Source organism: Bos indicus, chromosome 27 (genome assembly GCF_029378745.1).
Source record: "Bos indicus isolate NIAB-ARS_2022 breed Sahiwal x Tharparkar chromosome 27, NIAB-ARS_B.indTharparkar_mat_pri_1.0, whole genome shotgun sequence".
Taxonomy (NCBI): domain Eukaryota; kingdom Metazoa; phylum Chordata; class Mammalia; order Artiodactyla; family Bovidae; genus Bos; species Bos indicus.
In genome coordinates this window covers 35,828,974-35,856,378 of record NC_091786.1, presented here as the reverse complement: position 1 = coordinate 35,856,378, position 27,405 = coordinate 35,828,974, and the positions used below count along the sequence as shown (strand labels likewise).

Here is a 27,405-nt window from a genome sequence, read left to right as displayed (position 1 = left end):
TCCTATCTATCTATCTATGTATCTATATATATAGCCATTTTTATCAGTACTGCTTTTGCTTTGCTGTTTAGAACATTTTCCAATCATAAAGTTAGATGTATTTTCTGTATTTTCGTAACTTTCTTTTTGGTCTCAGACTATTGGGTGTATTTTGGAATTTTGTAATCTATAATATTCCATTTATTTGTTTGGTTTTTCTACTGTTAAAGGCACACTGTATTTGTCCTGGTCTCTCATATGTCACATCTCCAGAACCACTTTTCCCCACTTCTTCATCTTATCCTCTAGTTTCTAGGAAGTGACTGTGTCCTAACTTCACACTTCGCTGTAGTGCTGATTGTGCTCTGGCCCTGCTGAGAAGGACCTTCCAAGTTAAGCTGTGATATTGTTTTTTATTTAAAAAAAAACTTTATTTATTTACTTGGCTGCTCTGGGTCTTAGTTTTGGCATGCTGGGTCTTACCTGTGGCACGTGGGATATAGTTCTCTGACCAGAGATGAACCTGGGCCCCCTGCATTGGGAGCACAGAATCCTAGCCATTGGACCACCAGAGAAGTCCCAAGCTGTGATATTTTTAACATCCTTACTTTATTGTCTTATCTCATCTTTGAGTTTTAATCCTCAATTTTTTCTTAAATTAAATGGTCTAAACACTTGCCACTTAGAACATCTACTTATTGTGGTAAATCTTTTGCAAAGAAAACATTTCTTGATGTTTCTTCCTTGAGAGTTTTTGTCAGTGTCTTCTTTTGTGTCACATAACTTTTTTTCCTATGCTCCACTCATCAGAACAGAAGGTTAGGCCTGCCCCATGTCCCCGGTGTGTGTGTATCAGCCTTGCATCCTTTCACGGTCCACCTGAACCCTCTTAGGATCTTCTGATCCAATTTCAGCTTGAGGACTGGATGAAGACAGGCCATTTCAGGAGCCCAGCAGCCTGGGTAGGAGACTTGGTATCTGGGGACTTGGGTAGAGGAGTTTTATATCTTCCTTCTCTGTGCTGTGAAAGGCTTTCTCTAGAGAGCCAGTCTTCTCTTCCTAGGTTTCCAGTTGGTCTGTCTTCTACTCTAGGTTTCTATATCCAACCAATCAAGATACACTGATCCAGGAAAGAGCCCCATTCATCAGAGAGAATCTCTGACACTTGGTGTTTCCTCTTGGTTCATCTGCATTTAACCTTGACTTCCTACTGAAGTTGCCCCTCAGTGTTTGTGGGGCTCCGCCCTGGGCCCTCAACCTTAGAGTGTTAAGGGGGGATCTGCCAGGGCAGCCTCTCCTTCCCGAGAGATGGAGCCTCCATCCCATATCAGCTAGACAGACATTCTTGGGCAACCAGGAAGTGAAACCTTTGCTGTGTTTTATTTCTGCCCTAATCGGCCCCTCTTCACGCTAGAATGAGTAGAAATAAATTGGTGGCTTGTGAGAATCACTCTTCTATAATGATCAGTCTGTTCCAGGTTTTCGTTTTTCCTTATAGTCCTTGGCTTATGTTAGCTGGTTTCTGGAAGGAGGTATAATTAGATATCTATGATGAAATAAGATGGTGAAGATTTAAGTGGGAAATCAGCAATGGATCTTAAAGCTTATTTGAAACAACATATCTCCTGCCAGCCTCACAACTGTGATCCAAGGATAAAATGAGAGGATAAATGTGAAAGGACTTTGAAGGCTGTTGGGAACATTATGCAAATACCAAGTTGCTTTGTTATCGCCACATTTTATGAGAGCAGAAATCAGTAGCCTTGTTGGAAGCAAATGTGAGTTGAGAATTTTTAAAGGAACGCGTGTGATCGTGGAAGGTGGCTTTTTAGGTGAAGCACAGAGCTGTTCTGCTTCTGTGTTTCACTCTCTCCTTTCACAGCAATACATCTGAAACAGAGGTTGGTCTTGCTCTTCATCCCTGCAAAGAGAAGGCTGGCCTGAATTCCCACTTTAGACTGTTCCTTAGCATGCCAAGAGATTGTTTCAGCCAAAGAAAATAGTCTCCAGATAGGTCTGCCCCCACACAATGCCCAGCAACGGGGGAAGGGCTTTAATTAAAACGAAAGGTTTGGTCATTTCTGGCCTATCTGGGAAGCTTAAAGTTGATGTGGTTTGAATGAAAATAATGACTTTTACTTAAAATGCAAATATTAATGCAAGAAAGAACCTGGGATTGACTCTCAGTGCAACTGAAAGAGAGTATAATTTCTTTTTCGTGTTTTTTCCCCCTGAAATTAATGGTCCTTTTCCCTCCTGAAACTCTGTAATATATACATTTAACATGTTAGTAAGGTATATTTTTTCTCTTTTAAGTTCCTTTTGGCTGGCAGTTGGGCTTTTTAAACTCTTAAAAACAGTGTTAGTTTTAGGTATTAATGGATCTTTGAAATGACCTAAGGCAGTTTGAGGGGTAGTGTTTTTTCAAGTCTTCTTGGTTTGGTTGTCTGGACAGCATTTACCATCCCATAATCTCCGTTCATACACAGAAAGCTAAAATGACCACATGGTGAAAAGTATACATATTTACCAAAGAATTCAATGGACCAAAATCAGGTTTTCAATTCTGAAGGAGCACGTCCTGCTCTTCGGTTAAGTATGCTCATCTAATTACCAAGAATTACAGTGAAAACAGTGTGCATTTTGAATGTTGATAAGGGTAGATGGAAAAGTGATCAGTTATATCAATATATGTTAAATGCACTCCAGATCAGTGATGCTTTTTACTAATTATAATTAGTATAAAGTAGACTTAAGGAGGAATTACAAAGGCTTGAAGTTATTATTTTTTGTTAAAGATGAATTTGTTATAAAAATTAAAAAGAGAAACCATCTAGACTCTTACCCTAAAAAACTGTATTTTTCTCCCCTCATCTCTTCTTGCTATACTTACGAATTTTTATTTAATTGTCATCATCGTATATGAGCAATTTTGAGCTTTGCATTTTCTATCCAATATTCATTATGTAGGAAGCATTTTTTTTCCATTTGCAACTGAACATAAGGGCATTCCATGGCTGCTTGAACTCGTCTCCTATTGTTGAAAGTGTAGCTGTCTTCCAGTTTATTATTTTGTTCCTATTTAGATAATGCTGTGATGAACATCTTTGCTCAAATGCAATTTTAACTTTCTGTAGGAAAGGTTTCGTTTTTGGAATAAATGGAATGGGGTGAGATTTCTATGCCAAATTTGATGCAGCTTCAGAGAGTTAAGGGAAATTGAGAGGAGGGTAATTAAGAGAAGTCACTTGGAGGGTGATGCAGTAGGTGACTCTGTGTCCTGTCTGGGTGAAGAGGTGAACGTGGCAGGAAGAAAGAGAGGAGCTGCTGGCAGAGCTCTGGGGGAGAGCAGGGCTCCAGGAACGTTCAACTGGGAGCCTCCTTCCCTTTGTTGACCAACATCATTTGTGGCTTTGGGTCTGAGTCAGACCAGCTGGGAGGGCAGTCCCACGCTCCTCTCACTGTGGAGTGGACTGTCTTTGGGGTTTTGACTTTCCCCCTGAAGTCAGCATAGGGAGATGTTGGCTCCAGGCCAAGTGGCCTGGGAAAAGCAACAGGAGGGAAAGAGAGGACCAGGCACAAGGGATGCAGCTGAGTGATGAGCCAGTACCAGACCCCATCCGCCATCAGTCCAGGGTCAGGTGGTGTTTGCCAAGGCTCTGTTTCTTTCCACCTAGACACTAGGTCAAGGCAGTCCTTCCAGCTAGCCTGGAGACTGGGAAGCCAAAGGAGAAAAACAAGCCTTCAGTGGACACTATCAGGAAGAAGGTTCTGACCCAATATTGCTCATCACTAATCACAGCAGAGCTGCTCTTTTTTTCTTTTCTTTTTTTTTTTTTTTTACTTGTTTTGTCAAACTGCAAGTAAATAACCCGGTGAACTCTGTCTTTGCTGGAAATAGCCTTTCTGAAAGAAATGTTATATTTTAGGAAAGAATAAAAAAAACCTTACCACAAAACAAGCTGCTTTATGAGATTTCCAATTTTGCCATGATTTTGTTCCCTGGGTAGACTGATGCTGCAGGGACTGTGATAAGAAGTTCTTCTATGGTAACAAAAGCCAAATTGAAAACCTACTTCAGCCCCATTCGAGCTCACACTGTTATCACTTTGTCTTTTCACCAATTACCTGCCTGCGTGTGCTTTACAGCAGCCCAGATTCTGTGGCAACATTCAATGTCCTGGAGATTTTGACATCTTCTTTAAATTTTTTTTTTTTTTTTGAATTGTGGCAGTGTTCCTAATATTTCCACTACCCCTTACCTCCAAAACCCCCACAGCCCTGTAGAATAGCTGTACACATTTTAGACATCAGCATATTTACCTGCAAAATGAAACGTGCTTGTTTGCATGGCAACATTCTCAAGAGCTCACAGAAGCTAAGCAGTGATGTTGAAATCATCTGACACATATTCATATGGGGTTCCATTTCTCTATCCTTCCAGTCTTCCAAGCAGACAAGACTCCAGATAACCTTTGATTAAAACTTAAAATTCAACCTAGAAAGGGCTTCGGATATATTTCGAAAATCACACTTTAGTACTTTTTTTAAATGTCTCTAATAATTTTCATATTGCAAATCAGTTCAGTTCAGTCGCTCAGTCGTGTCCGACTCTTTGAGACCCCATGAACTGCAGCACGCCAGGCCTCCCTGTCCATCACCAACTCCCGGAGTTCACTCAAACCCATGTCCATTGAATTGGTGATGCCATCCAACCATCTCATCCACTGTCATCCCCTTCTCCTCCTGCCCTCAATCTTTCCCAGCATCAGGTTTTTTTTTTTTTTTTTCCAAATGAGTCAGCCCCTTTGCATCAGTTGGCCAAAGTATTGGAGTTTCAGCTTCAACATCAGTCCTTCCAATGAACACCCAGGACTGATTTGCTTTAGGATGGACCGGTTAGCACTTTTAAATGCATTTAAAGACCTTAGAAGTGTCTAGCAGGTGTTTGGAGGCGTGGTCTTCTTGCTTGAGGCACAGTGAAGGAATGAAAGAAGTGATAAATGAGGCAAACCAGACAGAAAGGAGTTACACGATGTCCTGTGAACAAGATGCAACTTGCTGTGTATTCCCTGAAATCACTTCCCCTTTATGGCTAATCCAGGAAGGCAACCCATCAATCAGGCTAGAACCCAATTGTAAAGAATGACACGTGGAACCAAGTCATTGGAAAAGAAGGAAATAATCTCTGAGTAAAGGTAGGGGCTGGGGGACTTGGAATCAGGCAGCAATGGATTCAAGAATTCACGTTACAGAGACCACATAGAGCTCAAAGTCAGGATTGGTGCAATCCACATTGAGAAACAGACTCTCCTATATAATGTCTCATTTGGTTCTCCTGGAAACCCTAATATTATTGTGCTCATTTTGTACAAGGAGAATGTGAGACTTGTTTGGGTGGTTTAGTTACCAAGTCGTGACCGACTCTTTTGTGACTCTGTGGACCTGGCAGGCTCCTCTGTCCATGGGATTCTCCAGGCAAGACTACTGGACTGGATTGCCATTCCCTCCTCCAGGGGATCTTTCTCGATCCAGGAATTGAACCTGTGTCTCCTGCATTGGCAGGTGGTTCTTCACTGCTGAGCCACCAGGGAAGCTTGAGACTAGCTTTGACTATAATCAGATTAGAGTAAATGACTCATTCCATGTCATGACTTGTGCGATATCACACAGGAAGAAAGTGGTCGAGCCTGAACTGGGATTCTGAATTTCTGACTCTTTTATGGGTGTTTTTCAGTCCACCATCCTGCCTCAGGTAGCAGCTTGAAAGTTAGAACTTCAGTGTTCTTTAGAGGTGAGGGGAGTTCAGATGGGCTATCAGTTCAGCAAAGGAAGACAGGAAAGATGGAAGTAACAAGAAATCAGTTTCTCCACACTAGGCATGGGGCAGTCAGGACAGATAGAAGTTCGGAGTCCTGCTGATCTGCAGGTGGTGGGGCTTGACTGGTTCAGTGGCATCTGGCTCCATGCATGTAGCTTGGCTCTAATCAGGCTTCAGTTAGAGATGCTGTGTGCACGTCCAGCTCCCACGGCAGTGTGGTCCCCAGCTATTTAGGGCAGGACGGGGTCGCTAAGAGTCGGACACAACTGAACGGCTTCACTTTCACTTTCACTAAGGTAGGGAACTGGGCTCTTCTTCCTAGCTGATCCTTGTATCATTCCCTCTGCTGACCTATTCTTACCTTTGCAGACAGTTGAACAGGATTCACTCCAGGCTAAAAGATCCCAGTGGTTGCACCTTTCTTCCCTAACTGCTTTTTAATCCTGAAATTACATTGTCTTGATGACGTTGGGCAAGTCACTTCACCTATCTGACACGTCATCCCAAGGGACCCACATGAACGTGCTCCAGTATTTTCTGTCGTGGCAGTCCAAACGTGGGTTGGAAAAGAATTTCCAGACACAGAGAATTTCAGAAGGGAGTAATTATCAAGAGTAGGGGGCTGAGGATGAAGGCGCTGTGAGCACAGCGGGCTGACCTCCTGACAGACTAGGGAGAATCAACACTTTGCATGAATTAGTAGCCAATGTTTATCGCCTGAAGACAAAGAAAATTCCTGTTGAAGGGTGGCATTAGGTGTTGGGTTAGAGCATTATAGGGTGAGTACCAGGGTGGGCGTATTTGCCTAATTAGGGGTCAGGGAGCTGACCTAGATAAGGATCAGGGGGGCTTTTGGCAACAGTTAAATGGACTTCCCTGATGGCTCAGAAGGTAAAGAATCTGCCTGCAATGCAGGAGACCTGAGTTCGGTCCCTGGGTTGGGGAGATCCCCTGGAGAAGGAAAGAAAGAGTTGGACGTGACTGAGCAACTAACACTTTCACAGCCGGGCTCAGTCAGTTTCAGAGATGACCTTGGTTCTGGCCTCTCCATCCGGGGCCTTGGTGCAAGGCCTCTCACCGTGACCTTGGTATAGACCTTCACATTTTCTGAGGAGATTCCTTCTGGGCATTGGCAGTCACTGCCGATGTGTCCAAGGATTCTCAATGCCTTCTCTTTCATAGTATCTGCTTCTGCTTTTCCTTCCCAGAGTCGAAAACATGCCAGCAAAGTCCGACTGTATTACATGCTTCACCCCAGGGATGGTGGGTGTCCAGCCAAGAGGCTCCGATCAGAAAACGTGAGTATCTGACACCACGCGATATCCTTGGACAGTTTGTTCTGTCGGCGAGAAACTTTGCAGGTCTGGGAATTCCAGTTATGTCCAGCCTAGCGGGAAAGCTAAGTGAGTTGAAATCGTTCTCATTAACTATGACAGAAAATATAACATATAAGCAAGTCTTTTCCTTTTTTTTTTCTTCCTGCCAGATCTTGCAGGATACAGGGCTGGGAGACTTTTTGATGATTTTGTGCTTGGACCTTGCAAAGAAAGAACAAACGGAGGGGCTGAGACCGTCAGAGGCTGGGTGAGGGGAGGCGGGCGCCTGGAGAAGGCATGACCTAAGGGCAAACCTGTCAGAAATATCGGAGCCTTGCTTTCTACATAATGTATGTTTCCTTTGGTGTGTGAAACAGAGCGCCAGTTTGTTCACTTATAATGAAAACTGTGTACATATCTTGCAAATAAAAATATTCAGGGTTTTGATCAGTGTTACCTTTCTCTGAGGGAATGTTTACTTAGGAAGACAAATAACAATTAGGCAGTCGCTTTGAGGGTTTAAAGTCAGAGCAAAGGGTTTCCCTTAGCCAGGCCGAGGCCAAGACTGCTGAGAGGAGCACCCCCTCCTCCCTGCGGGGGGCCCTTTTCCTGCCGAGTAGAATGTTCTTACCCATCCATGGCAGAGGTCCTCCATGATACCAACTGCGGATTAAACACAGAAACGCCTCACCCTCTGAGGGCCAAGAGGCTGCGGGTGAAGAATTCACATCCCAACCTCTCACTGTGATTGTGATCCTGCTTTTTTTTTTTCTGCTGCCATATCGATGCCAGTCTTCTTTTCTTATTAAAAATTAATACATAATCATTGAAGAGACTGGGCAAAACCTGCACTCATTTGTTCTTCACAGGAGAGACAGAGAGAGAGAGAAACGGGAGAGAGAGAAAGGTGTGGTTTTCATGGGGTGACTGGTTACAGCCCTAATGAGTGAGGCCCGGGGTGGGTAGTTTTGCCTAATTAGGGGTCAGGAAGCTGACCGGTAAGGATCAGGGGGGATTTTGGCTGTGGTTACAATGGGGCTCCTCCCTTCCACGTGACTGAAGGTGGAGAACGTCAGGGCTGGCCGGGGCCAGGGGTTTCCAGCCACATCTCAGCATCCCAAAATGAAGTAACAGGTGCAGACTCACCTGGACTCTGTGGATTTTTCTTTACTGCCCACCAAGGAGACAGACACACAAGCCACAGACCTGCCTTAAAGAGACTTAAATATAGCGAGAGAGGTAAGCGTTGCATAAAAGAGCTCTGGTGCCACAGTGGAGTTGTTTGTTAACATTTGTACACAGCGCCTCATGGAGACAAAGGGTGGATGAGTCATGCCCGGGCCATGCGACCAGGGAACGTGTGACTGCAGAGGTGGCATGCGAGCTGGGGTCTTTGGGATTGGATGGATGGTACCAGATGGACGCAGTGGGAGTGAGGAGGGTGGACGGGTGTTTTCTTGGGTGCATCCGTAGCAAAACAACCTATTAAGCCACAGGGGAGTCGGCTAAAGCCAGCTTTTATGTAATCTCAGAATCCTGTAGCATGCTGGAGTCATGCTCTCCGTCAGGTGTCTATTAACAGAGAGAACAGAATTCCGTTGTTTCCCCTTGCAGTTGTTCAGTGATGTATCCCTTCATTCAGTGGCCATTTAGCATCTAATCTTAAGAGTCAGAAACAATAGGGATTCATGGACACTTAATAAGAAGCTCTTGGAGCACAGATTATTATTGTCTGTCCATTCAAGTTCTAATCATGAGTGGTGCACGCATAGCTGAGCTCCTAAGGAGTGATCCTTAGGAGGAAAACCTTTCCTTCTCAGGTTCCTTGGCTGGTCTAATAATTAAACTGACTTAAAGATAGATGAACAGAGGAAACACAAATTTAATTCCATACATGTGGGAGCCCCAAAGAAAAGAGACTCAACAAAGTGACCAAAGCAGGCAGCTTTTATGTTCTTAGACAGTGAAGTGACAAATTTATAAGGAATTGAAGGGGCAAAGAGAGGGTGCTGGGCTTGGGGTAGCAAATTAGTGAAGAAGTACTGAGGTTTGCTTATAGAGGCCTCTTGGCCCTGGATTCTGTATCCCTGGTGATAGGGCTGTCCCTCTGCCTCCTGGTACAGGGAGGGTGCCTTTCACATGGGAGATTTATCTCCTGCTTTCAGGGGGACAGGAGATGGTCAGAGTGTCCTTCCTGCACCTGCTGTTTCTTAAGTCACTTTACTAAAAAATCAGTATATCAAACTGGCATGTTAGAGGGTGGGGTGTCCTGTTCCCCTTCATAGGCAAAGAGAAAGGGGCACTGGGACTGCTGCTGGTGGCCTTGAAGACACAGTCTTTGCCAGTCTGGTCAGACCCATGCTGCACCCCACTCAGGCTCTGGTTCTGCCAGACACCCTGGGGTCAGTTCCTAGCAGGGATGAAGGTCAGATTTTACAGCAAGAAGTATTTACAAGAGTTCTTTCCTGAAGACCCCTTTGAGAACTCTTTGCTGGGTTTTGAAAACTTGGCTTTATCATTGGATTTGCTGATTCAGTCATTTCCTCTGACTCGATAATCCCGGTCTATGAGCAAATCAGTAAATAGGAAAAGCAACTTAATGTTCTTACTCTTTAGAAGAGATGGTTGATGCTTTAGCAGGCTGTATGGACATTTCGCAGTGAAAACTATCGTTTCCATTAGGCATCTTAATGTATTGGATGCAATGTGCAAGGCTCCCCCAGCCCCTTTCCAGGGCCTTGAGAGTTGATGTTGTAACCATTTGAACCAATTTCATTTGATACAGATTCACATCTAAGGACTGAGACCCTGAATATACAAATCAACAATGGCTAGACCGTACACAGGGCTTCCCTGGTGGCTCAGATGGTACGGAATCTGCCTGCAATGTGGGAGACTCGGGTTCCACCCCTGGGTTGGGAAGATTCCCTGGAGAAGGAAATGGCAGCTCACTCCGGTATTCTTGCCTGGAGAATCCCATGGACAGAGGAGCCTGACAGGCACAGTCCATCAGGTTGCAGAGTCAGACTCGTCTGAGCAACAATGCACAGACCATATATAAAACTACGACTGACCCACAGCCTGCAGCCAGTACAGAAGAGCAACCTACTGATATATAGTGACCAGCCCAGAAGCCTGCCTGCTGTAAGTCAGTCTATAGGACATCAGGCCACTGTCTATAGTAACAATCCAGGAAGTGAAAAACAGCCCTGTGACAAGCCCCGAATGGCAGGACTTGATGAGTAGCTGACATCATCGCGGACTTCTGTCTCCGTTTCCAACTCAGGACCAACCAGAAAAAGCCAAATATGCACCCCTGACCCATCACATGGGCTTCTTCCCATTTTAGGTGACCTGTTTGCCTTTCCCCACATCAGGGCACAGGTGAGACCTACCCTTTCTCCATTCTGAAGCTTCCCCACGTCTCTGCTTGCCTTTGCGTCTCCTGCAGATGCAGGTGACGGCTGGCTGGCTCCCTGGCTACAGCACGCTCTGCATCAGCAGCCTTTCTTGTTCTCCTCTGGTTGGCGTTTCTTTCCACAGGGTGGTAAGACGGGGAGCGTGATAATAACCCATCATGTACAGGTTCATCAGAAGATCCAACTGAGCAAACTCATTCATTGAGCACTTTGTTTTCAAAGTGCTTTCTGCAGGCGTTGTTGTTGCTGATCCTCACCCCCCAGCACCTGTGATCTGGGGAGGTTGTCCTACTTCGCTCCACTTGCCTCTCTTGTCTTGCCCATCCTCCCACCTGCCCTGCTCCCGGGGGCTGAGGTTTGCATCCTGATGTCACTGATTGAGAACAATATCCAACAAAGTGAGTCCTTCTGGAAATAGAAAACTTGTTGCTGATTTTCCAAACCCTGACCACACACGAAGCTTGGGCCACAGCGATTCCTAAAATTGATAGGTAATGGCAGCCATCCCTTTCCTGGGAATACTTGGTAACTTTATTTACGTACAGAGGAACAGAAGTACCTGTTATTATCCCCAGGGCCATTGTCATTTCTATTCCAGGTCATTTGACCTTTTTGGTTGGTTGTTGTTTAAAAACTTAAGTTCATTTCTGCCTTTTGTTCTGGTTTTTCCAGCTTTTTAAAATCCCCTGTTTTACTCTTTAGAATCCTCATTTAGATCCTCTGGTTTTTTTTTTTTTTCCTTGAAATTTTAGAGCACAACATACTCCCTGTGAGGCCACAGAGTAAAATTAAATACGAAATAAATTGCTATAGTTGATTGCCTTGGAGAAATTTTCAGTAATCCCGTGAGCATTCGAGCCAGAAAGGACTTAAAGATTATCTAGTCTACTGAGAGCCTTGGTTTTCCACCAATGGGCCCTTTTATTATCTTCTCACTCATGGATCACATGCTTTAAAAAAAAAAAAGTCTGCTTGGGAAACAGCACTTTGAAGTTAAAAGGTGATTTAGTTTTACTTTTATTTTTATTCTGTAAAGATAAGTTAACTGCAAATTCAAATTGCCTGTCAGTATTAAGTAAACTGTTTTTACTTGGAGTTCATGTAATTCCTTCTGAGAGAGGAGACTTGACATTTGGTTAGTGTGATTGGACTTACCCACTCCTAAATATTTATATGGCTTTCCTTACATTCTGAAATATTTGGCATAGCTTGAGAACTTCCACTGTTGCCTTCACAGGTCCCTAAATAGCCTGGATTTTGGGTTGGAAGGATTCATTGTAATCCCCTTCCAACCCCGTAATTACAAAGGTGAAAATAAGGCTCAAAGAAGTACCATGTCTTGTCCAAATTTGTAAAAAAAGACCCTGTCTGCTACCCTAAATTCTATTCCTGGGCTTCTTCTACATGTCTTGAAATTGTAGCTTCTTTGGGGGCCTGGAAGCCATTGCTGGGTCAAGAGACAGACAGCATTGCTTCCCCAGGGGAGAGTATTAATAGTAACTGGCGCTTCTCAGATGCTTCCCCCCTAAATGCTTATACATTAACACGTTTCCTCTTCACAAGTCCTGTGTAAGGTAGGGGCTAGTGTTATTCCCCACAGAGAAGAAAACTGAAATGAAGTCATTTGACTCTGGTCAAACAGCCAGTAAGTGGCAGAGACAAGGCTGGGGAAATATAAAACACAGCACAATAGAATTCCCTCTGGCCCCTGCAAAGTGGCTCACCATGCCCTGCTTGGAGACAGGGGCTGCACCATCTCCTAAGTGCTGGGGCGTAAAGATGGAAGCACATGGAACTTTCCTTAACAGGAATCAGGACGTAGCGGGGGTTCCATTATATGCAGATCACGTCTTTTCATGATTTGAAAAGTGTAGCAGATGCTACCCTGGTCATACGGCTAGATGACTGTCAATGAAAGTAATCAATAAGCAATCTATAATAGGAAGAGAAAAGAGTTTTATTTGAGCCAAACTGAGGACCATAGCCCGGATGACAGCCTCTCAGACAACCTGAGGCACTGCTCCGGGAGAAGCATGGTTTTGGGCACAGTTCCACGTCTTGTCAGAAATGAGACCATTAAAGTTAGGGATGCGTTCCTTCAAGGTTTCAAAAGGAAAACTGTTCCAGTACACACACGGCGAGTCAGTGTGGCCTTGGTGCTTAGGAAGGGGCTCTTATCCTAGAAGGAGGACGAGCACTGGCTGACTAGGAAGGAAGTCATTTCATCTTTCTTTTTTAACATGGGCATTCTTCACTGCTGGTCACTGTGCTCTTTTCTTTAATAATTAAAGCATTTGTACAATGTAGATTTGATAATCATAAGCAGGCCGTTCTGGCTAGCATAAAATCCAAGTTAAGTCATGTGTAAGCCAGCAGGACTTCCCCAGACCCTCAGTGTGAATGTGTGTTTTATCACTAGCATCTGGGCACGAGGGAGGGGACCCTGATATCTCTTGGCAGGACTTTGGCAGGACAGTGTTTCCCAGAGAAAGTGACAATGAGCTGATTCTTTAAAAAAAAAAAAATTTATTTGGCTGCGCTGGGTCTTAGCTGTGGCATGTGGGATCTAGTTCCCTGATGAGGGATTGAACCCAGGCCCCCTGCATTGGAAGCACAGAGTCTTAGCCACTGGACCACTAGGGAAGTCCCCAAGCTGATTCTAGAGGGTCTGGATGTGAGTGATCAAATGAAAAAGTCTGGGAAAGGCCTCTTCTGAACGTGGACTTGACACGAGTCATGTGTTCAGAGAAATAAAACTCCAAGGTACTTGAGATGCACAGTACTAATAGGTGGCTGTGTTTGTTTCCTCCAGCTTCCGTTAACAAATGACCACAAACCGGTTAGCTTCCAACCACAGAAATATATACTCTCACAGTTCTTACAGCTACAAATCTGAAATCAAGGTGTAGGCAGGACCTCCCTCTGGAGGCCTTGATGGGAAATCAGGTACATGCTTCTCTCCTGGCAAGGTGGCTGGCCACCCTTGGCAGTCCTTGGTTTGCAACTGTGTCGCACCAGGCTTTCATCCCTGTGTGCGTCTCTGTCTTCTAATAAAGATGCCCGTCTTTGGATCTAGGCCACGGTCATCCAGTGCGCGGGCGTGCGCAGTTGTGTCTGACTCTGTGACCCCATGGACTGGAACCCACCAGGCTCCTCTGTCCATCGGATTCTCCAGGCAAGAATACTGGAGTGGGTTGCCATTTCTTTCTCCAGGGGATCTTCTTGACCCAGGGATCGAACCCCGGTCTCCCTCATTGGCAGGTGGATTCTTTACTGTCTGAGCCACCAGGGAAGCCTGATCATCCACTGTGAAGGCATCATAATCTATTACATCTGAAAAGATGCTATTTCCAAGTAAGGTCACATGTCTGAGGTGGATATAACCGGGGAGACGGTATTCAACCAATGCGGCAGTGGAGACACAAATGGAGATTGGACGGTGGACAGGGATACGAGCCCATACTGTGCATAGTATTGACATTTGCTTGCTCAACCTTTTCCATTGTCTCCAGTGGTCTGCTGAATTCATGGGGATTTCTCGATGAGGGATGTGTCTACCAACGATGTCGTGTCTTGGCTGCCAGCTACACATTTAGAGCTAAAAGTGGGGATGCTGTCCCTGGCTGAGCTACAGATTAGTGTTACAGCTTTGCTTTGGACTTTCTAAACTGTAATTGCCGTAGATTTATAATCAAGGGTTACAGTCACTGCACTGCCTGCTTCTCTGCCCCTTTCTCAGAGGGCTTCAGATAAAAGCTTCCTGTTTGTGCAGCTGCATGACAAACTGTAAAGTGTGTGTAAACTGTTCTTTCAGGGAATTTTAGAAATTTCCTCATCTGTGCGTTCCAATCTTTGGTCTCTGCCGTGCAGTACACTACTTCCATCACCCAGTTAGGGACAGGCCTGGTGTCTACATTTGGGAGACTTGAAGAGCAATTAGGAAATCCGTGGGTGCAAGTTAAGTATTTGTGTATGTGTCTCGTCTTAAGCCAGGAGTCAGAATATAGCCACCGGCCAGATGCAGCCACTGCTTATTTTTGTAAGGTCTACAAGCTAAGAATGGGTTTTACGTTTTTAAATGTTGGGGGAAAAAATTAAAAGAAGATTAGTACATCGTGACATGAAAAACTACATGGAGTTCAAATATTGATGCTCGAAAGTAAAGTCTTATTGGAACCCAGGCATTCTCAGTCCTCTCCAAACTGTCGAGAGCTGTCTTCACATCATGCAGAGGGACTGAGCAGTGGCAATGGGGCACTCTGTCCCACAAAATCTACAGTACTTACCCTCTGGCCCTGCACAGGAGGTGTCTGCTAACCCCTGGGTGAAGTGCATGCTTTTGGCAAAGGAAGAGGTGGGTTGTCACCTCTCTGGATGTGGATGTAGTCTCCCTACTCACAGGAATTATCCCTTTGGAACATTCCAGACTCTAAAGCTGCCTTGTCTTCTTTTTTTTATTGGTGTATAATTCCCAGCTGGCTCAGTGGTACAGAATCTGCCTGCCAATGCAGGGGACTCAGGCTTGATCCCTGGGTCGGGAAGATCCCCTGGATAAGGAAATGGCGATCCGCTCCAGTATTCTTGCCTGGAACATACCATGGACAGAGGAGCCTGGTGGACCACAGTACATGGGATTGCAAAAGAGTTTGGAAACAAGTGAGCAGCTAAGCAACAGCAAACATAATTGCTTGACAATGTTGTGTCAGTTTCTGCTGTACAATGAAGTGAATCATCTCTCAGTTCAGTTCAGTTCAGTTCAGTTGCTCAGTCGTGTCCCACTCTTTGCGACCCCATGAATTGCAGCATGCCAGGCCTCCCTGTCCATCACCATCTCCCGGAGTTCACTCAGACTCATGTCCATCGAGTTGGTGATGCCATCCAGCCATCTCATCCTCTGTCGTCCTCTTCTCCTCCTGCCCCCAATCCCTCCCAGCATCAGAGTCTTTACCAATTAGTCAACTCTTAGCATGAGGTGGCCAAAGTTTTGGAGTTTCAGCTTTAGCATCAGTCCTTCCAAAGAATATCCAGGGCTGATCTCCTTCAGAATGGACTGGTTGGATCTCCTGGCAGTCCAAGGGACTCTCAAGAGTCTTCTCCAACACCACAGTTCAAAAGCATCAATTCTCCAGTGTTCAGCCTTCTTCACAGTCCAACTCTCACATCCATACACGACCACTGGAAAAACCATAGCCTTGACTAGATGGACCTTTGTAGGCAATGAAATGTCTCTGCTTTTGAATATGGTATCTAGATTGGTCATAACGTTTCTTCCAAAGAGTAAGCGTCTTTTAATTTCATGGCTGCAGTCACCATCTGCAGTGATTTTGGAGCCCCCAAAAATAAGGTCTGACACTGTTTCCATTGTTTCCCCATCTATTTCCCATGAAGTGATGGGACCAGATGCCATGATCTTCATTTTCTGAATGTTGAGCTTTAAGCCAACTTTTTCACTCTCCTCTTTCACTTTCATCAAGAGGCTTTTATGTATTCATATATCCCCTCCCTCTTGGACTCTCACACACCTGCTTCCCCTCCCCTCATCCCATCCCTCTAGGTCATCACAGAGCCCTGAGCTGAGTTCCCTGTGTCTTCTGTTTATTTCAGGAGTTTCATTTTTTTCAGGGCCCAGCAGGTAGAAGGTTGCACAGAATAGAAAACATCGTTCCCACCACTGAGCGGGAACACCGTTGCTGTTTTGCTTTGCTTCTTTCAATATAGATAGACTGGAATGTATGAGCAGGTTATGTTGCAGGAATCCAGGTGAAGCCTGTAACACTGTAGAAACAATGAGAACGGTTTCCTTCTTCTGCTGTCTATCCACCAAACTCAGTTTACGGTAAGCAGAACTCCTGAGTTTTCTGAGACAGCCCTGATTTAGAGTATTTTTTCTTGTCACTGCAAATCAATGATATGTCCTGAAAAGACCAATGTTTTCTCAGGAAACTGTACCCAAAAGTGGAGTAAAAACTTTTATTATACAAACACACAAATGATTAAATGCAAAAACAGATGTCAATGTGAAGTATGACGGTTGAGCTGTATACAACGTCCTAGGCCTGAGACTAGATCTATAGCTTGGGACTCTGGTTCTGAAACTCATTTATACTAAAATATGTATCGTAGCTATGACTCCTGTCTAGAATCTGATCCAGAGGAGAGGAAAGAATTCCCCAAAATGACAGCTATGAAACTAATTTTTTAGAAGATGGATGCAGTGTCATGGATGTTTGATTACCACAAGCTTCGTGGCCCTCCTGCTGAACTCTAATTTTGTTATTGTGATCGTTGGATAAATTCTCTCCTTAGCCAGCAAGTTATGATGCCCTTTTTATGTGTCAGGCCTTTTACTAATAAATACATGGTAGATACTTCATTTGAACTTTACAAGTACAAGTAGGAATCTTTATGGCCTCCAGTTTAAAAGAATGTGAAGGCTGAAGCTTAGGTCAAGTAGTTTATCCAAAGTTGTACACCGTGTAAGTGATGCGAATACTATACAGATTGAATCTCGGATCTGAGCTCTGAATTACTATGTATTCTTCATTTATTCATCCATGTGTGTACGGATATGAGAGTGGACATAAAGAAGGGTGCGCACCCAAGAATTGATTCTTTTGAACTGTGATGTTGGAGAAGACTCTTGAAAGTCCCTTGGACTGCAAAGAGATCAAACCAATCAATCCTAAAGTCAGTCAATCCTGAACATTCATTGGAAGGACTGATGCTGAAGTTGAAGCCCCAGTATTTTGGCCACCTGATGCAAAGAGCTGACTCATTGGAAAAGACCCTGATTCTGGGAAAGATTGAAGGTGGGAGATGAAGGGGACGACAGAGGATGAGATGATTGGATGGTATCACCTATTCAGTGGACATGAGTCTGAGCAAGCTCCAGGAGATGGTGAAGGACAGGGAAGCCTAGTATGCTGCAGTCTATGGGGCTGCAAAGATTAGGACACCACTGAACAACTGAACAACAACAACTTTGTTTATTTAATCTTTCCTATTGATTGGCTGTCTACCAAGAGTCAGGTGCTGGGTTAATTGTGGATAACTTAAAAGTGAATGAAACATAGTTTCTGTTCGCAGTGTTTACAGGATAGTGTGGGGAATGGACAGATACATAAATGAAGGAACATAGTGGAAAAATATAGAATTTGGGAAATCATGAGGTCTTTGGAATCAGGGAAATCTGAACAAATGAGGCTTGAGCTGTGTCTGAAAGATGAGTAGAGGTCAGAGAATTCTAGGTAGATGGAAAGGGCACATGTAAAGCCTCTATACTCAGACAAGTCACAGCAATTTAAGGAATAAGTTATAACAAGAAAATCAGCATGGCTGGTGCTCAGAGGTAGAAGCTGTGTGGTGAGACGTAGAGAATGGATTTGGGGAAAGAAGGGCCTCCTCTTCTTTGGACTGTCATCTATCAAACTTCCGATTGTCTCCTGTGTCCATGAAAACCATCAGTAAGCAATCTACAATAGGAAAGCGTGCATGCTAAGTCACCTCACTTGTGCCCAGCACTTTGCAACCCTGTGGACCATATCCACCAGCTCCTCTGTCCAAGGGGATTCTCCTGGCAAGAATACTGGAGTGGGTTGCTGTGCCCTTCTCCAGGGGATCTTCCCGACCCAGAGATCAAACCCACATTTCTTACATCTCCTGCATTGGGTGGCGTGTACTTTACCACTAATACCACCTGGGGAACCCCATAATAGGAATAGAAAGAGTTTTATTTGAGCCAAATTGAGGGCTATAGCCCAGAAGATGGCTTCTCAGATGATTCTGAGAAACTGCTCTGGAGATGCATGATTTTCAGCACAGTTTTATATCTTGTCAGAACAAAGAACATCAAGCAAGTCGGGGATACATTCCTTTAGGTTTTCAAGAATCCAGATTGGCATGTACACAGTGAGTATGGCCTTGGTGCCTGGGAAAGGGGGACTCTTATCATGGAAGGAAGACCAGCATTGGTGTCTCAGGAAGGGAGGTGTTTCATCTTTCTTTTTAACATGGACATTCTTTACTTCTGGTCACTGCACCTTTTTCTTCAATAATTAAAGCAGATGTACACTGTAGGTTTGATCGCCACAGACAGGCAGTTTTTGTTATCCCACAATTCAAGTTAACTCATGTCAAGTCAGAATAACTTCCCAAGACTTCAATATGTGAGCATTTCTTTTATCAACTGAAAGAGGGTGGCCTTGGATGAGGGTAACAGCAGGGGAGAAAAATGAGAAATACATAGATCTGAGGGACAATTAAGTAGGTAAAAATGGGTGACGTGGATAAGGGATGTGAGATGTAAGATTGTTTTTGAATAACTTCCATCTTTAGATCTTAGACAACTGGACGGTTACTGCCCCCCTGCCCGAGTTGCCTAGAGTGAATTTGCCCCCTGCCAAGGGGTAGGGGCAGCAAGAGAGAGGGCCTGGGAGACTTTGTCCTTAGCACTCCTTCTCAGTCAAGCCTTTCTCTCTCTCTGATGGTTAGGGTGAGGCGACTCAGGAACCAGCCCAGGAGGGGGCGCCCACAGAGTCACAGCGGCTAGAGGTGCCCTCCTGGTGCATTGATATACAAAACCAGAAAAGCCTGCAGAGTGAGTTCAAGACAGGCACCAAGTGAGGGGCTGGGGAGAGCACACTATCAGAGCCCTGGTGCCTTGAATGAAAGATACCAGCAGAGAGCTATTGGAGGGCTTCCAGAGGAGATGGAGAAGTTGGCAGTGGTTAGATAATGTGCTTCCAGCTGGAGGACTGAGGTTATTTAGAAGGCGGGAATAGCTCAGATGTGGTCTTGGGACCCAGGTCCAGTGATCCCCAGGGAGTCCATCCTGTTCTTTCATTTAAGATGCAGAGATGGGGGTACTTCTTGGTGGTACCATGGTTAAGACTCCATGCTTCCAATGCAGGGGATGTGGGTTTGATCCCTGGTCAGGCAAGGAACTAAGATCCTTCGTGTTGTGTGGTGTGGCCAAAAAAATAAAATAAGTGAGATAAAATGCAGAGATGTTTTAAAAATGCCCAGAAAGCACAGTTTTAGGTTTCTCAAGTGCATGGTCTTTACTTATTCACCTTAGTACCTCACACAGAGGGAGGTGCATAAACGATTGTTCGTATCTTCATAATAAGCTATTGTCCCACTGGTGTTTTCTTTAAAACAATGAGTTTAAAAATAGCTTTAACAGAAAGTTGTCATTCGTATAGAAAGTCTTCTAGAACATTTCCTTGAAATCATCCTTTGGTTGTATACCTATCAAAGTGGCCTTATTAAGGAATATTTTGTGCAGTTGGCTGTATTCAAGAAAATCTTAGGGCTGTGGGCAGTTTCCACAAGCATCTTGACCCGTTTCTTGGTCCCACGGGGGTCATGTTCAAATAGGAAAAACCCAAAGAAAAGGAGAGGCAGGTCCTTGGAGGGCGTCCTCTCACAGCACAAGCTGGTCCATTCAGCGGTTGCTTCTGATCACAGCCTACACATCCTGACTCCATTGTCCCCCGACAAACCCTGTTGGCCTCTCACTGGCAACCTCTGCTGCTGGGCATTGCTTGCCTTCTCCTGTCTGCTTTGGAGACTTGATGCTGTTTTACCAGAAATCAAGGCTGTGTGAACAGGAGTCGGTGTGCAGCTAACAGAGGCAGATGGCCTTCCCGAGAGGCCAACCTTCTCTCATCCTTAAGTGTAATGGGACATGAGAGTCAAGATGTCCTTCTCAGGAGGACAGTCTGGTATTGCCTCTGGAGCAAAGAGGTTGTCCATGCCTACTGGGTGATCTTGAGACATGGAAGAGTATGGGTCTAATTCCTGTGTGTGTCTCTGACTTTGCACACCATATGGGTCCTTGAAAATGAATCAAAATATAGTTTTGCTTAGGGTAGTTTGACTCAAAGAATCCTGGTGACCACAGATTACCAAAGAGCTATTGGATCTGTGATAATTGCTCTCCTACTGACCTCAGCTCTGAAATATGAGTTTCTATGTTGACTTTTTAAGCAGGGGTTCACAGGAGCCTGCCTGCACAGTGGGGACTCACTGGCACGTGGCAGCTGGGGGTCTCTGGGGTCTACATCTCTCTTCTCCCTCTCTGCTGTGTCTTCTCCATTCAGGCGTCTGCATCTCCAGCGTATCTTCCCTGTCTGAATTTTTTTCCCCCGATAGATAGATTTCCTTGGTTGACATGCTGGTGCTGCTGCTGCTGCTAAGTCGTGTCAGTCGTGTCCGACTCTGTGTGACCCCATAGATGGCAGCCCAACAGGCTCCTCTGTCCCTGGGATTCTCCAGGAAAAAATACTGGAATGGGTTGCCATTTCCTTCTTCAATGCTAGAATCGCGCAAAATGTCAGTTTGTTTTTTCTTAAATCCCAATTCAATCCAGAAAATTTTATCACTCATGTTTAATCAGATTTCCTTCCTTCAGTGTCAGAATCCATCTATCTTCATCTCTTCCTCGGCTTCAGGGATCAGAGTGAGGGTGTCTTGCCTCCCTTCCCTGCTTTGTCCCACGTGGCTTCATGAGTCGTACCTCATTGCAGCCCTGCCATAAATTACACCTGCCATCACCCCATTATGTGACCCCATGTGTCCCCATTCTGGTTCTCCTTTGTCACCTCTGGACATTCCTCATGCTCCAAATATTATTCTTGCAGAACAAAGAAATCTGTTTCCTTCACTACCTTCTGGCTCACGGCCATTTGGGCTGTGTTTCGGTTGATGTGTTCTTTTAGAAATAAATGTAAATTTTTCTTCTTGCCTCAGAATCGGACAAGGGGTCATGACATTGGAATATAAGATACATTTATAACTTCATGTGACCTGGATCTGGTGCGGGTCATGCTGAGACAATGATGAATGTCTCCCGATAAACACCAGCAAGCCTTGCAAAAATACATTCTGAAAATAGAGATGATGCACTGAGTCCGACTAATTCGCAGGAAAATGGCTTTTTAGACTTGGGTCCATCTAACCCCTCCCATGCCCCTGCTCTGTATCACGGACGGCCCCGGGAACTCGGCCTGCGTGGGCTTTTGTCATTCTCAGAACCTTCTCTCACGTGAGCAAGTACTGTGCCTATTTTACAAATGAGATGAAGACGGTTCCGGGGCAGGTCATCTAATTCTAGAGACTTTCTCATCCTCCCATCTCCCTGTGGCAACCTTTGATGCCTCGGATTTCTTTCTTTTTAAGCACACGTTTTTACTCCTGGCTCAGCCATTTCATATGCTGACGACATCAGTAGTGTGTGTTTCCTGTGGAACATTCCGTACGGGAGTGACTCAAGGAAATCTTCCACTCAGAGCCTGCCGTGGGCTGGGGCCATGTTTGCTGGGTCATCCCAGTCACGTTTTTTTTCCCCCCAGGTCCCTACCAAGGGTTTATGACCTTATGGACTTATAGAAATTCTGAGGTGCCACCAGGTTCGGTGTCATATAAATGGAAAGTCATAGACCTTGGGAACGTCTCTGGCGTTGAATATGGCCTCCAATGCCTGCTGATTGGGTGACCGTGGTCAATGTCTTCATTTTTCTGAGACTTAGTTTCCTCATCTTGTTGCCAAAATCTTGGCTCACTGTCCACCAGTGCTGAATAGAAATACAGAGACAGAGTTTGGAGGAAATAGGAAGAGTGGCTTTATTCCTTTTGTGGGAAAAGGGGAAGAACACCGCAGGCTAGCACCTCAAAAACTGCATCCTCCTCTCTGGGGAACTGGGAGAGCCTTTATATCCCAATGGAGGTCTTCCATTTTATTTTTCTTTTGCAAAATTTCTAACCAGCCCCAGCTGGCATCAGGCAACTCAGCAGCTGGGTCTGGTGTCCCTGAAGATATTGGTCTGTGACCTTCCTTCTGAAATGCAGAAGCCTACAAGACAGTGTTAGGGCAGAAGAATGCCAGGTGCAGAGTGCACTTCATATGGGGTCTGAGAGTTATTAGCTTTGTGAAGGACACATCCAGCTTATAAGGCTTGTGAGTCTTTGTTAGTAGCAACAGCTAAAGAATAAGCAAGATGGTTTAAGTCTTGCCTCTTTGGCTGGTATGTGCCTAAGGCTGTTCACTCATTTCTGTTTTTGCTGCAACAATCTGAAAAATGGTGGCAACAACCCTTATGTTCCAGGACCACTGAGAAGAATGTACGTGATAATGTTTATATAAAGTAGGGAGCCCAGGGTCTGGTGGGAGAGAGATGCTCCATGCCTGTTACCTTTTTCTCCTTTCTAACAGCCCTAATAATGGTGAGTATCTTTCCGATGCTACACCTGATGGAGGGAGAAACGCGCACCGGACTGGTTAGAATGAGCCAGTGGCTAAATTGAATGGTCTGTATCCAGAAAATCAAAGGATGCTGAGACATACATTTTCTGTAGAAGCCCTACATGATGGCCAAGGAGCTAGACAGGCTGAGAGGCAATATTACAGTGTTCAATAACATTCTTGTTCTAAGGAACCTAAACTAATACAAAGAGTGAAAAATATGGTGTTGGTATTTGCACATCGGATCTGTGCTTGGAGGAACACGTTTGTCTTGTCATGACTTGGCTGCTATCCAGCCCCAGTCATTGAGTCTAAGCAGGAGAGACTTAGATGTTTGGAACAGCTGGGGTGACAGCATGCACGCCCCTTGGCCACGTGCATGGTGGGGTTGGTTGTACCGTATTCCTCCTTCCCGCTCACGGGTGGCATTATTCAGTCATGGCACAGTGACTTTAATAGATATTAAAAATGTGGCTGTTTAACTGTGTCATTCTTGAAGCTCCATCAAAACTCTCTCTGGAGCTTATGTGAGTGAATGGTGCAAGACCATTGCTTACTTGCAGTGGGGACCGTTTCTCTTGATCTGTGACATTGTATAGCCAAATAGTCCTGTAATCATGTATAATTTGTCTATTAGCTTTGTCCCTTTGCCAAGTAGAGTTAAAAGGAAAATTGTGTAGAAAAGGAGATAATTTTTATTGTGAATTCCTGATGGAAAAAGGCATTTTTCTTCAAAGTTACTAACTGGGTTTTACAGCTGACCTTTCAAGGAATGTCTATAGCCTCAGATACCCAAGAACTCAGCAAATATTATCCTCTGTATAATTTAAAGTCATTAGAATTTGGGCTATATGCACCGAATAAGTATTGTAAGACACTTGGTTATTATAATAACCAAGACAATGTTGGATTTTAAAATGTTTGGTATTTTATTGTAAAAGAAAAAAAGTATTGTTTCCTTGCTGTACTGAATGATGGTTGACCTTTGTTTATTAAATTTCCTCATCACATTTCAGCTATACATAATCCCAGAAGGTCACTGGTTGGCATTAACAACCCCAGAAATGAATGGTCATGATGTCACATCCCAGAATTGACAAATTAGTTTGTCTGATCTCTCATTACCCATTATTTTCATTGCTGTAATGGAGAATGGAACAATTCAAGCTGGGATTAAGGCTTGAAATTTCCTCAACACTAAGAAATGAGGGTTGTGAGCGTGTCTCTCCTGTCCTTGCCTCTCTCCATATAGTCTTGGCATTTTTAAGCTTTGTGTGTGTGTGTGCATTGTAACATACTCTCTTGGGCAGTAGTTCTTGGCTTTAATATCTAATGATGCAAAAAGGAGAAAGAAAAGGGAGAGAAAGAGGGAAAAAAAAACACAGAACACTATCAAGACAAAAATAAAGTTAAATCAAGATCAGCTAGTATCTGAGTTTGGAAGAGATCTCAAGGCTTCTTCATGAAAGTCTTGTCACTTAGAAATAAAAACGAAAACCTGTAGTCTTGTCTGAATTTCACTTGGACTTCAGGAAAGGTTGAGAGATCTTGAATGAATCACTAAACATTTTTGGTATGTTTCCTTATCTGGGTTAAATGATCACATGTTGCTTTCTGATCTTCATCAAATTAATTGATTTAAACATACTCTGAAAGTGAAAGTTGCTCAGTGATGTCCAACTCTTTGCCACCCCATGACTATGCAGTCCATGGAATTCTCCAGGCCAGAATACTTAAGTGGGTAGCCTTTCCCTTCTCCAGGGGATCTTCCCAACCCAGGGATCGAACCCACATCTCCTACATTGCAGGCGGATTCTTTACCAGCTGAGACAGTATCTTATGAGGACCAGTATTATATTTCATAAATAAACTGGATGGTGAATTGTTTATCACTACAAATATTCTTTCATTTTCTAATGCAATAATTATTCATCTGCATAATCCATTATTAAGTTCCAATTCCAGATATAGAGTCAATGGTGAGGAAAGTCAGACCCATACAAGGTCCCTCTACCCTTAGCTGAAAATGGCAACCTTGATAAGCGCTGTGGTGAGTGGGCATGGTTCCTGGAAAACTCCTTAGGGGACCTGTCTGGGAGCTGAAGAAAGGTGTCTCTGAGCAGTGATTCCTAAGTGACATCTGAAGAGCGCATAGGTATTCACTGGGTAAGGTGGTAAAGAACCATCATTCCAGGAGCAGGAATCAAGGTTATGAAAGTTTGGGAGGACTGGAGAGAAGGTGAGCATAACCAGGGCAGAACATCACAGGGTGTGGAGTTGGAAGAGGCTAGAACGGTCACTAAGTAGGAGCCAGACCCCTGAGGCTTTTAGGGGAAGTCTAACAATGTCCTTGACCATCCCAACCCATTCCAACTGGGACATGTGTGAAAGTGAAGGCACGCTGTTGATAATGAAACTGGAAAAATAGGTGTAAGCAGCTATGTTTGATGAAGCTTGTATGTTTCATTCCTTGTATGTTTCCATAGAATATCAGGGACACCCTGTTTGGTCAGTATACCAAGTAAGGTTAAAGAAATGTGAAAAGAGGAATCAGGGTCCCCCACCCCCCACCCCACCTCCATTTCTGGGGAAGCCGTTGTTGTTCCTAGCCAGTACATTTAGGTTTGGTTTGTTACATAGCAGTAGATGCAGAAGGGCTTCTCAGGTGGCGCTGGTGGTAAAGAACCTGTCTTGCAAAGCAGGAGATATGAGAGACACAGGTTTGATCCTTGGTTTGGGAAGATGCCCTGGAGAAGGTCACAGCAGCAACCCACTCCAGTATTCCTGCCTGGAGAATCTCATGGACAGAGGAGCCCGGTGGGCTGCCGTCCATGGGGTCACAAAGAGTTGGACACGACTGAAGCGACTCAGCACAGTGCAGATGCGGAAGTTGTTACTGAGAGAAAACTCTAGAAGACTAGGTTTGGATAAATCTGTGTGGACGTGGTGATTTTGAGGAACGATTAAGACATTCAGGAGGTGACGTCAACCAGGATTCGGGATCTGTGTCTGGAGCTCAGAGGGGAGATCTGAGTGGAGAAATAGGTGTGAGTGTGTGTGGCTGTGGGGTAGGCAAGCTCCAGGGAGAGAGTGTGGAGAGAAGAGAGGGGGACGGTGGGGGCTGGGGCAGGCACCTGGAACCCTCCTGCGAGGATGACGGTGCAGACTCAGAGGACTTGTGGAGGAGGCAGGCCGAGCAGGAGGAAGATCGGAGCGTGCTGTGTCAGGCCAGCCTCTCTGGTTACTATCAAAGTCATGGTAGAGGATAAAATCAGCTATAGAACATTTTCTTTTTTTTTTTTTTGCATTTTACTACTTCAGTATTCCATAAAAACAAATGGTCCATTTGTGTTTCCTCAAGGGGGCAAGTTGAATGAGAGGCACTAAGTAATACCAAATGGCCTGTCTTTCTTGCCTTTTGGTACGCGGGCTGGAGGGACAGGGGTTTTGATGCCCTGTGAGTGCAGGACAAACCCATTCTCTGGCTGGGAAGGCAGGAGGAAATGCATGGCAGCTTTAGCTCTGGGCCCTGTGTTTAGCAAGGGCTGCGCTGCCTGTAATCCTCTTCTTTTTTGAAGAATTAATTAATTTATTTTAATTGGAGGCTAATTACTTTACACCGTCATAGTGGTTTTTGCCATACACTGACATGAGTCAGCCATGGGTGTCCGTGTGACCCCACCCTGAAACCCGCCTCCCGCCTCCCTCCCCATCCCATCCCTCAGGGTCGTCCCAGTGCACTGGCCCTGAGGGCCGCGTCTCATGCATCGAATCCTCTTCTTGCACTTTTGCTCCTTCTTGAGGCCACAGTACTTGACTCTCAGATACTCTCCTCCAAGCCTTATAAGCTCTTTTACACTAAGGTGCAAATGACTGATAAGCTAAAGTCCTGTTTTGCTCAGAACACTGAATTTTAGACATGAAGAAATATCTCTCTACTCTGGAAAATGTGGTTACGTGAGTGTGGGGGAAAATGCTTTCGTATGCCACTTGCTTTCATGACTGCCCTGCAGTTTGCTTTTATATATTGAAAACAGAGCCCCTTGGCCTCAGGTTGTGGACTTCGGGGTGTTTTCAGTCTAGAATCAGCCCACCTCCCGGACTTATCTTTTCTCCCCACAGAAACCCGCTTCCCCTCCTGTTTGTCCTTTCGTGATTTAATGATACCAAACTTCTTCCATTTGCTCAGGCTGCAAACTGTTGAAATAATTCAGCTATGCTCCGATCCTGTGACTCTGCCCTGTCTGACCTGCTCACCCCCTCTTGGTTCCTTCCTGCCGTTTCAGAAAGACATCAAGCCGTCATCAGCTCCCACTCGCCCTGTGGCCTCTGCCTCCTCACCCTTGTTCTACATCTGTCTTCACTTTCCTCCAGCCTAGAAATAGTGTCACAAGAATTGCCTTTCTTGTGTCTAGGTCTGATCTTATCCCATCTCCTTTATCTACCTTTGATGCATTTTCTTGTAGGATAAAACCTAAACTTTCTTGACTGAGCACCCGCAGCCCCTCCTAAAAGCTGTCTAACTAGGGCTTGCCTTACTCGTTACTTTTTGTTTAAAGTTAGAAAAGGATCTACCGAATATCAAGGGGAGGTCCGGCCAAAGGATTTCACTCACCTTCATTCCTG

The 27,405-nt window shown here is 44.8% G+C and overlaps 1 protein-coding gene across 4 annotated transcripts in view; it reads left to right on the top strand.

Moving 5' to 3' along the window:
* The window catches only part of ZMAT4 (zinc finger matrin-type 4), a 376,556-nt gene that overhangs the window by 127,791 nt on the left and 221,360 nt on the right, over positions 1-27,405 (top strand). For 3 of the 4 annotated variants that reach the window (XM_070781473.1, XM_070781470.1, XM_070781471.1), the window contains exon 3: positions 7,009-7,098. In XM_070781473.1, coding sequence (XP_070637574.1) covers positions 7,009-7,098 — 90 coding nt within the window. Of the gene's footprint in view, positions 1-6,899; positions 7,099-27,405 lie in introns of those variants that run through there. The other variant, XM_070781472.1, reaches the window with a different exon arrangement.